At 41.8% G+C, this 11773-nt stretch overlaps 1 protein-coding gene across 1 annotated transcript in view; it reads left to right on the top strand.

Moving 5' to 3' along the window:
• The window catches only part of WWTR1 (WW domain containing transcription regulator 1), a 179962-nt gene that overhangs the window by 103267 nt on the left and 64922 nt on the right, over positions 1–11773 (top strand). Inside the window, exon 2 of the mRNA XM_006895562.1 lies at positions 1495–1631. Within this exon, the coding sequence (XP_006895624.1) occupies positions 1495–1631 (137 nt within the window). The remainder of the gene's footprint in view (positions 1–1494; positions 1632–11773) is intronic.

Raw genomic sequence — 11773 nt, 5'->3', positions numbered from 1 at the left:
AGGGTGGAGGGACAGCGCAGGAGGGGAAGGCCCTCTATGAGGAGGATAGATTCAGTGACTGGGGTAATTGGGGTGGGGGTGTCCAAGACAGTGAGATTGGCACAGAACAGAGTAGGGTTTAGGGTCGCTATGAGTCGCAGGCAACTCGACCACAGGTAACAACAACAACGACACAGGCATGATGGGATGTATTCCTGAAACAGAAGTTAGTCTTGATTGAAAATGGAGATTTAGCATCAGACCTTAGCATCTCATGCCTGGAGTTCTAAGTTAATTTCAGCTAAGGCACTCTGGTGACTTGGTGGTCAAAGCTTTTGGCCATGAACTAAATGTTGGTATGGTAGTTCAACCATTTTTTGAAACTTTTGTTTGAAACTTTAAAAAAATCTCTCTTTTTAGGAGATGATGTTGTTACTGTGTGTCTTCGAGGGATAACAGACTCATAGCTGACACTCCAGCAGTTGGTGGCTTTGAACCATATGTCTTTAGGATGGTAGTGTAGCTTTCTTCCCCCTAGTCCACCAGAGTTCCTCTTTGGGAGATAGATGTGGCAATCAGCTTTCTTAAAGATTTGCAGCCTGCAAACACTAAAAGGACATATCTTCTCTGTCCTACTGCGTCAAATGAGTCAGAATGGACTCTCTGGCAATAAGTTATTTGTTTGTTTGAATTCATCCGTTTCCCTTGTGATTGCTAGACTTACAAAGAGCTTGAGTATAATCTGATTGAGAAGTCTGACTGTACCTTCTGTCAACAAAACTTGTGGTCCCTCAACTTCTCAGTTCCCCTGTACTCTGACACTTAGTGACCTTCATACACCTAGTTCCCAGTATTTATCTCCTGGGCACATAGTTGTTACCTTGCCTGGTAGAAGCTAAGCCTCCTAAGGGTTTTGTGTATGATATCTGTGGACATCAGAGTATCTCATACTTAATAAGAGCTCACTGATGTTGTATATACCAGGATGCTTCCAAGAGCCCCATCTTTGGCTAAAGACAGGCGTTGGTAACCTCATTATGTCAATTAAATGAGCTGTGAGCATGTGGGAGGGCTAGAGAGCAGGAGAGCACAAGTTCAGGTTCAGCTTCGAGAAAAGAGTTCATACCATGTCTGACACCATGGTGGGCAGTCTGAGCACCTGAGAAGTTAGAGTGGGAGCCACTCGAGGGCTGATGAGATGTACATAAGCTAAGACTTTTCCCAGTTCAAGCAAGATAGCAGTTTGTGAGTCTGGAGGCAGATTGGACAGTGAAGTAGTAGGCATGGGGGTCAGAGAGAGTCTTGCAAAGTCCTCAGCACGTCTGATGTGGATGGAGGGGAAATGGTCCTGCTTGTCCTTGGATGAAAACAGACATTGCCAGCCATTGATGAACAGAAGTTAAGAGAAGAGTGCTTTGTTTCCCCAGCATCATTTAACTGTTGTGCTGTTATTGGAGATGGTAATAATGATAATGATGCTGGCAATTAAAAAGATAATTGTTTTCCTTCTTCTAGTCACATAGAAAAAATCACCACATGGCAAGACCCGAGGAAGGTGATGAATCAGTCCATGAATCACATGAATCTGCATCCAGCTCCCACCTCCACGGCGATGCCTCCGAGGCCCATGGCGGTGTCCCAGTCCAGTCTTGGTAAGCTCACAGCCTGCCCAGCGTTTTCAATGAGGTGCTCATGAGCTCTGAGCAGCCCGGTTGCTGCCCAGCCTCTCCGAGGGCTGGGAGTCCCCTGCCCTCTCTGTCCTCGCTGCATTAGGCTTCTGCCACCTTTGCTTTCTTTTCTTTCCACCTGGTTTATGATTACTCTTGTCTCGGTTAACACTACATTTTTACATTCTCAAATTTCCTTCATTGAAGTTCTGGAAAAATCATTTCACTCTCCTGTTTCAGACTAAGGTGAGTAGAGTGTGGACCTCTTTCAGTGTCTTTGATTTCAGAAGACACCCAAAGGATGTGGCGCTGGCTTTAAATCCCTGTCATTTTTTTAATTAATTCATATCAACATCTGACTGACATAAGATTTGGGCTTCAACTCATTAAATTCTCACAACAGTTCTGCGATAAGTAACACAATTTCCATTTTATAGCTGTGAAAATTTTCTAAAGTGAAAGCACGTGTGGATGGACAGCAGAGCTGGGATTCAAATGGAGGTTGGTCTGAGGTTAGAATACATTTCACCACTGTGCTATTCACTCCTGGTTCTTCTGCCTGCCTGTCCTGGCATAATAGGGCTAATTTTCCCCTTCATTTAGAATGCTCATGTGTGTTTTATTTTAAATTTAGGAAGAGAATTTTCTACAGAAAATTGCCTTTATTTAAAAAAATTAAAACTGTAGTTTATCCTTTTAAATTTCTTGAAAAGAATCATATACTATAAGTTTTGTAAAAGATGGTGCCACTCTACGTAAGATCAGGAACTCAGGGAGAGCTTTATATATGAAGCAGTTAATTTTAGGGAGTGAAAAGAATCTCCTGTTGGATTTTCAAGAATGAACAGGATAAAAATGGAAATGCTATTCCTGGACGCCCTTCCCTCAGACTGTGGCTGAGCCCAAGTGAATATGAACCCGGGCGGACCCGAGTCAGCGTCCAGAGAATGTAGTGTCCGTTCTTCCAGGAAGTCTGCACTTAATGTTTTAAAGCTTGCAGATGTAAAATATATCCAAAAAGCAAATGGTCTGAAATAGCTGCTCTTGTGTTGCTTATCTAAAGGACAGACGGAAGAATACAGCATCAGTGCTTCTACCAGCAGTGGTAAACTGACCTTTCCTATGAGGCCATTGTCCCCAAAGCAAGATAGCGCATTGAGGAAGCACATATGAATGGAACAGAGCACAGGAACCCCAAATTAGTTGATGCAAAGGCTTCTTTACACTGTTTACTACAGTTTCGAAAGGCTGGTTATTTAAGTCTTAACCTTATGTGTACAATCAGTTATAGTTGGAAAAGATCATTTATTGACCTGATTGTTGTTGTAATGTGTCGTCAAGTCGCTTGCGATTCATAGAGACTCTATGTACAAGAGCCCTAAACCCTGCTCTATCCTGTGCCAACCTCACCATCTCCGACACACTCACTCCCACCACCCCAATCACAGAATCGATCCATCTCATCGAAGGTGCGCTGCCCCTCCACTCTCCCAAACATGGTGTCCCTCTCCAAGGACCAGTCCCTCCTTGCAACATGCCCAAAGTATGTCAGATGAAGTTTCAGAATCCTTGACTCCAAGGAGCAGCCCGGATTTACCTTCTCCAGAACAAACCTGTTTGTTCTCCTAGCATTCCATGTACTCTTCTCCAGCACCACAGCCCAAAGGCATCACTTCTCTTTCTATCATCCCTAGTCACTGTCCAACTCTCTGATGCATAGAGCATAATTGCAAAGACTATTGCCTGGATCAGGTGCACCTTAGTCTCCATCCTGACATTGTTGCTCTTCAGTACTTTGGAGAGGTCCCTGGCTGCTGGTACCACGAGTGTTGACTGTGGAGCCAAGTAAACTAAAACTGTTAACTATCTCAATCTTTTCACCATCCATCCTGATGAATCAGATGACCTGATTTTTTTTTTTTAAAAAAAAAAGCAAACTGTGGCAATGAGCTCAAGTGTGTCAGAGGCAATGAGGATGGCTCAGGACAGGGTTCTGACTTCTTGTGCACAGGGTCTCTGAGTAGTGCCTGATTTGACGGCATCTACCAACAATAACCTCCTCTATGTCCTCAGTTATCTAGTTTGCTTTCCAGAATCAACAGATGTTTCCAGGTTGGCTGGTGTGTGTGTATTTTTTTCAGTTAAACGCTAGTGTATTATATTCACTGTTCTGGGTTGTTTTTTTTTGTTTTTGTTTGGGTTTTTTTTTTTTTTTACTTCTATATTCATCTATATAAAACCTCCAGTTTTAAAATCCTGCCGAATAGATCAATATACTGATATTCTAGAAGTAATTTAATTAACTAGTTCCTATCTCATGCATATGTTGTTACCGGTGTATTGCTAATTTACACAACTGAAGTAAATATACTTGTTCATCCTCTTTTGTTTACTTTCTTAATTCTTCAAAGTTAGGCAATATTTAGGGAATGGACTAAAATAATAAAAAGGACTTTGAATACTTGAGAAGCTTCGCATTGAAGCTCATGGAAATCTGCTTGTATGTGCGTGCTGAGCACACACAAAGCCCGAATGTTCTCGGAAAGTACATCTAAGGATGTTGGATGTGATGAAGTTCTGAAACAAGCTTATTTGTGGATGAATAAAATGTCTTAGCTACTAGTTCTCTAGTCGGGGAAATAAGTTTCTCAAGACATGTTTTCTGCCTTCCTAACAATGCTTAGACATTTATTTTCCTGTTACAATGCTAGCCTACAGAGATGTGTGTGTGGCCCCAGTGTATTTTTACACAAGAAGGAGAGTTAAGCATGCTCCCAAGATCATGGGTTCATTAGACAGAAACCTAATAGCAAACACTGTTCACTGAATAAATGTCCCTGGAACCCAAAGTTCTATCTGTGGGTCCTTCTCTACTATTGAATCTGAGAACAGATCCTTCTTTTTTTTTTTCTCTCAGTCTAGAATTTTAGGTGCTTTTCAATTGAATATGACTGACAAATAAGTGAATTTCATGAATATATCTTCTTTAACGGAAAGTATGTACCTGAAGAGATGATATAAAAAAATCATAAATATTGCTTTTAGATGATAAGCTTTTTCTAGCCTTGTTGTGTGTATTTCTAGATCTCTGCTCTTGTTAGTGGTATAGCTAAATGGCTTCGGAAATAAAGCTTGCCATGTCAGGGTTCTATATTTTTCTATATGTTAGGAACATGGGCTTGGGAGCCAGTCTGCCAAGGTTTTAATCCATTCTTAGGACTTAACTTCTGTGCCTCACTTTCCCCTTTTTAACGTGGAGGTTGTTTATAGTGTGAATAAACAATATATGAATGCTTGCTTCTTTTCTCATCCATTTCCATCTCTCTATGTGGCTTGAGGAGCTCCTGGATGCTACAAATAGGTAATGCACTGAACTGCTAACCCAAACATTGCAGGTTCGAGTCTGCCCTGAGATATATTAGAAGAAAGGCCTGAAAAAGAACTTCCAAAAAACCTTCCAATCACTACAAAACTCTCTACCTTGGCACATGCAGGGTCACTGTGAGCCAGAACCATGGCTGTTATGGTTGTTGTTGTTGCCGCTGGGTCAACGGTGACTCAGAGTGACTCTGAACAGCCGTTCTGAACACTATCTTATCCTGTTCCATCTTCACAACCTCTGACACACTCAAGCCCATTGCCATGAACAGTGGACAGAAAAGGTTTATTTTCTGAATCATTTAGCTAGCATTATATTCTCGGCCATATTCATTGTTCATTATGGAGCTTTTAAGAAATGCATACATACACAAAACAAGGAAACAAAACCCCTGAAAGATGGTTAGATTGCAAAGTAAGTTAGGAACACTGCTGTAGTCCCTTTCCGTGGGAATAACGCCCTCTGGTGGAATTACTGCAGCCCCTTCTTATTTCCCATCCATATTGGGTGCTGGGGAGTCGACCCTGACTGGGGGACCCCGACTGGGGGACCCCGACTGGGGGACCCCGCTTAACAGTGACAACTGCCCACAGGTTTTTAGCCTACAGTTGCTAGGAAGCATATCACCCTGCCTTTCCCCAAAAGATTCGGCAAGTGGGTTACAGCCACTAACAGAGGGTTACAACCACTGTAACACCACAATCTCTTTTGTTGTCATCAGATACTTTATTCTTTTTTAAAAATTTTTATTTTTTATTATTAAATTTTATTAGTTTTAATGAACATTTACAGAGATTTTGGGTTTTCATTCATTCATTGTTGCACTGTTTTCTCCACCCTCCTCCCCAGTTCATTCTTCTTCCCCGCCCCATGTCTGTTTTAATTGTCCAATTGCCACAGTGCTTGTCAAAGCCAGTTCTGATTAATCTCCTTTGTTAGTGTGTCCCTTGCCATTCCCTATCACTCCTTCCCGAGAGAGACTTCACCCTGATTCATAAGGAAAAGGGGATGGCGTAGTCTCTTAGCTACTTCCTGCTGAAAAGGGACGCTGTGGGTTTCAGGGTGAAGATCTTCTCTCACTACTCTAAAGGGCCCCTTTGGCAATAGGAAACACATAGACTATTATGGAGATTGATTTTGGAATTTAGATGCACTGTTATCAATTGTGCTTAGCCGTACATGTTCATATCCTTGAAGATGTATCATGGAAGTGTTGCAGCCTAGAAGATACAAATTTAACTAACAAGTTAAAAGTGCATGAGTCAAAAATTGAAAAGCAATAATATTCTGAGTAGAGGTTCTAGTAGTGGCACAAATCAAGGTACAGAGGTAAGGTGGTTCCATTGCCATCCTTACTCTAACTTAATTCTTTTTTTTAAAAAAATTAAATTTGTTATTAATTTCAGTGAAAATTTACAGAGGCTTTGGATTTCCATTCATTCATTCATTATTGTAGATAGATACTTTATTTTTTCAATAGATAATATTCATGAAATGTGGCTTTTAAATCAAACCGTATTTTAGCTACAGGAACAAGATTCACTTACAGGCATCCTGCAGTGAGTATCTTTCTTACTCCAATACTGTCTTCTCCTGAAATGATGGACTAGGAAACAGGATTCTTCTGGCAGCTGCACTGGAAAAGCTTTTCCCTGCAGTCGAGAGGCTCTGAGGCTGGAAGAGTTGTTGTGTATCCACACCCACCCAGTTCTCAGATGCCAAAATGAAATAGCTTTGGAAGAAGTAAAACACAAACCTTGTGTTTTAATTAAAAAAATGACCTCTCCAAATTGACCTAGTTTTGAAATTAAATTTTAGTTCTTGTTTTGAAAAATTGAGTTGTCTGTAAGAGTTTCCCGTTTTGGTTTTGCTTGAACCAGCTGTTGACCTGTAAGTCTGAATCCCCAGAGATAGCTGGAGGACCCTGGGGGACTTCAGATAGTAAAGGAGGAAGATTACACTTGATCGAAGCCTTAGATCATTCTTGTAACCTAGGGTCTGACAACTTCTGACAATCCTCGAGTCACACAGCAAAGGAAAATTGAGATTGTTTTCATAATTCAAATCCAACACCATCTTATATTGTGAGTTGTTCATGTTACTAATTCCTGTTAATATGCATTGCTGCTATTGTTACGTGCCGTTGAGTCACCTGCTACTCATAGCAACCATGTGTATAACAGCCGTAAACCCTGCTCTAATCTGTACCAATCTTATTGTCTCTGACACACCTATGCCCACTACTCCAGTCACTGAATCAATCCATCTCATCTAGGGTCTTCCTCTCCTGCTCTGTGCCTCCACCCTCCCAAGCATGACGCCCCTCTCCAAGGACTGATCCCGCCTTGCAACATGTCCAAAGTATGGCAGACAGAGCTTCAGAATTCATGCCTCCAAGGAACAGCCTGGTTTAACCCTCTCCAGGATGAACCTGTTCATTCTCTTAGCAGCAGTCCATGGTATATTCAATACTCTTTTCCAGCAGCTCAAAGGCATCAATTCTCCTTCTGTCCTCCCTAGTCATTTTCCAACTCTCTGATGCATAGCAAGTGATGGCCTGTATCAGGCACACCTTAGTCTCCAGACTGACATCATTGCTTTTCAGTACTCTGAAGAGGTCTCTGACAGCAGACTTTCCCATCAGAATCCATCTTTTAGTTTTCTGGCTGCTGGTGCCAAGACTGTTGATTGTGGAGCCAAGCAAACTAAAGCTGTTATCAATCAATCTCTTCACCATCTGTCATGATGCTGCCATTCAGCTCAGTGGTGAGAATCTTTGTCTTCTTGATATTGAGCTTGAATCAATATAGAAGGCTCCAGTCCTTGACCTTCTGCAGCAAGCACTTAAGGTCCTCCTCAATTTCGGCAAGTTGGGTTGTGTAATATGCATTAGATTTTTTTAAAAGGAAGAAATAAGTACACACAAATACAAAGAGAGATTGAGAGGAACTCTGTTTATGGTCTGTGTTTATAGGTATCTGATAGAACAAAATGGAGATAGATTTGCAACCCAGTCTTTGCTCGAGTGGTGGTTGAGAAGGGAACATGAGAGTGAGGCGTGGCAGGGAGCTGCTTGGTATAGTGGTTAATAGGAAATACTGAAGTCAAAACTGATTTCTTGTGGGTTAGACGTTTACCAGCTAAGTCAGTTATTTAATCTAAGGTTTATTTTTCTTATCTGAAAATTGATGATAATGATAGTGGAAAACAACCACCCTTCCCCCCCCCCCAAAAAAAAAACCCAACCAAAAAACCTCCAACAAAACTGTTCATGTGGTTTTCCTGACAGCAGATTTCCACGTTGTTTCCCTGCAATGTCATTAAGCAGGTTCAAACCACAAGTTACCATGGACGGCCAAAAGAACAAACAGGTATGTCGGGGAGAAAGTGCGGCCAGATTTGCTCCTTGGAGGCAAGGACGGTGAGGCTTTGTCTCACATACTTTGGGCTTGTTGCTAGGAAAGGCTGTTCCTTGGAGATGGACATCATTGGTGGAGGGTCAGCAAAAGAGAAGAAGACCCTCAACTACATGAATTAAGACAGCCGTAATGGTTTCCAGTGTGTCAGAGATGAAGAGACTGGCATGAGCTAGGACAGCGTTCAAATCTGTATTTCATAGGGCCACTGTGAATCATACTTAAACGACAGCACAGAACAAGGGTAATGATAGTCCCCACCTATTTCATAAAGTTTTGAGTGCTGGGTGTCCATGAAGTAGTAATTGGCCTATGTCACAAGAGAGCGGAAGGGAAGATTTTGAAGGGTAGCTCAAAAAGCAAAGTATTAAAATTAAATGTGCATAGATTTGGATTTATAAAACAAAAAGGGAAAAAACCAGGCTGAACAGTTTTCAAGTTGAAAGAACTGAAGGAAGGAAAAAAAGGGTCTCATGCTACAATATTGAGGGTTTTTTAGATAAGATAATTAACAATGAAAGAAACATCGAGGGAAGATAGAAGGAATACACAGAGTCATTGTGTCAAAAAGAACTGGTCAGTATGTCAAGACATATGCCATATCACTTTGGAGACTAAGGTGTGCCTGATATGGGCCATGGTCTTTGTAATCACTTACTTTGCATTGGAGAGTTGGAAAATGACTAGGGAGGACAGAAGGAAAATTGATGCCTTTGAGGTGTGGTGTTGGAGAAGAGTATTGAATATACCATGGACTCCTAAGGAAATGAACAGGTTCATCCTGGAGACGGTTAAATGAGACTACTCCTTGTAGGCAAAGATTCGGAAACTTCATCTGCCATACTTTGGACATGTTGCAAGGAGGGACCAGTCTTTAGAGAGGGACATCATGCTTGGGAGGATAGAGGGACAGTGCAGGAGAGGAAGGCCCTCTATGAGGTGGATTGATTCAGTGACTGGCATAATGGGATGGGTGTGTCAGAGACAGTGAGATTAGCACAGGATAGAGCAGGATTTAGGGCTATTGTACATAGGGTTGCTAGGAGTCACAGGCAACTCGATGGCACCTAACAACCACAACCATATAATAATAAAAAAAAAATCAATAGTATTGAAGGAAGAAGTCCAAGCTACACTGAAGCCATTATGTGAAAATAAGGATGCAGGAATTTATAGAATACCAGTTGAGATGTTTCAACAAGCATTTGCAATGCTGGAAATTCTTGTTTATCTCTGTCAAGAAATTTGAGAGGCAGTTGTCTCGCCAACTGCCTGGAAGAGATTTGTATTTGTGTCCTTTTTTTGTGCCCATTCCAAAGAAAGAGTACATTTGCTACGAAATACCTATGTAAAGTGTCGAAAAGCAGAAATGGCACCTCAAGGGCTAAGGTGCCTCTGATGATAGCCAGGGTATTGTCAGTTATTCTGTCTGTGTGTGAAAGCTGGACAGTGAGTCAGGAAGACTAAATAATTGACACGCTTGAATGACAGTGTTGGTGAAGAATATACAATATACCATGGATTGCCAGACAGGTGAACCAATCTGTCTTGGAAGGAAGGCATCCAGAAGGCTCCTTAGCAGCAAGGGTGCTGAGACTTTTCTCGTCGATTCTGAGCATGTGATCAGGAGAGGCCATTCCCAGAAGGAAAACTTGCTGAGGGTCAGTGAGGAAAGGTCACTACCCTTCAGGCAGCGTTTCATCCTGTTGTATGTGGACTCAGTGATGGCTTGACAGTACTCAATAACAACAAAGTGCTCAAAGAAATGTACTGTTATAACTATTATCATTAGTCTCTGGCCTCACTTCCCCCATTTTTCTGGCACCCATAAAGTCACAAGAAGAGTCTCTAATGTGGTCTATTGAAAAGTCTTCTGGCTTCTTCCTCAGCCACTGTTAACACAACTTTTATCATTGAGGTACTTTTGCTTACAAATTGTGAAGCAAACTGATACTGTACCAAAAAGGGTTCCCCTTTAACTCAAAGCGGTAACAGGTGAACGGTCGAAGATGTACACACTTAAGTACCCAGTTCTGTGAGCCTCAGCTCTATAAAAAGAGGTGTTTGTGAACAGTGGTCACACTCCACGAGAGAATGTTCTCCCTCTGCGAGTGCTGCCTGTCAGGGTTTTCCCTTTCCTCACCCTCCGGGTCCTTCCCAATGTCCTCATAATTTAAAGTATTTTGCCGAAAGAAAGTGACGAATCATTCTAAGCCTTTTTAATGATAATCCTGCCGATCACAAACCACTTTGCCTGAGACTCCAGTACCACATTAACGGAGCTCGTGGTTGGCTTGTGGCCCTGACAAGTGGTGCCAATATCCTTGCAGACAGTACAGGAAAAATAAAGACTATAACAGCTTCGCCAGACAGCCAGGCCTCGTCAGAAGCTATTGGTAAAATGCAGCCAAAGTGTCTATGCAGTGCTATAGGAATTTGTCAAAATTGTACACACACATACACAACACACTCTCTCTCTCTCTCTCTCTCTCCCTCCCTCCCTCCTGCCATCCACCAGTCCAGAGTTTTGAGTTCTCAGGTCTGTGACTTGATCTGAAATTCAAATTATAAACACATGTGTCTGGTGTTTTTTGTTTGGGTTGTGTTCCCCCCCCCCCCAAGGGCTAGATTTTCAAGACAAAATGGAAACTCTTGTCTGTGCTTAGTTTTAACATTGGCTGACAGTCCCACTTCGGAAGTGCACAAAAGCACTTGAAAACTCTATCAAAAGCACATAAAATAACTAAGAAATACCACCACCCAGTGCTGTTTCAGGCATGCAGAAAGGTGTCCTGAAAATTCACCAAAAGTCAGATTTATGCCCAGAGAGCTGGGGTTTTTTTTCCCAATCCCTCCACCCCTCAAATGAAATTTACATGGTAAATTCATTGCAGACAGAACTGCCTGCCATGATTCTCCCAGTGCTAATAACCTATTTTGTGAACTTTGTAGTTTATACAGCATAAATTTGCCTAAAGCACACAAACACATATAGAGAAGCCCACAGACAAAATGAAGTCCTCTCCTGTACCTTGCGAGGAGAGTGGACAGTGAAGGTGTTAGTGGAAATGCCGCGGTGCTTAAGTGCTGTGTGTGTTTATGGAAGGCAGGGAAGTCTGGGGAGAGCACAAAAAGAAGGACTGAGTCTGTTCAGAAGAGAATTTCCTCCCTCGCTCGAAAAGGAAGGGTTTTCTAAACAGTAGAGGACAAGAAAAAAAAATCAGTATTATTTTCTCGTTATGGAGATTTGAAGGAAATAATTAATCAAAAGTCACTCTATTTAATCAACATTACTGAAAACATATTGAGAGTTTCCAAATATAAGTGATTGT

Source organism: Elephantulus edwardii, unplaced genomic scaffold, assembly GCF_000299155.1.
Source record: "Elephantulus edwardii isolate Elephantulus edwardi_28Jun2011 unplaced genomic scaffold, EleEdw1.0 scaffold00169, whole genome shotgun sequence".
NCBI classification, from domain to species: Eukaryota; Metazoa; Chordata; class Mammalia; order Macroscelidea; family Macroscelididae; genus Elephantulus; species Elephantulus edwardii.
Note: the sequence above shows the minus strand (reverse complement) of the source record. Positions and strands in the feature narration are given on the sequence as shown.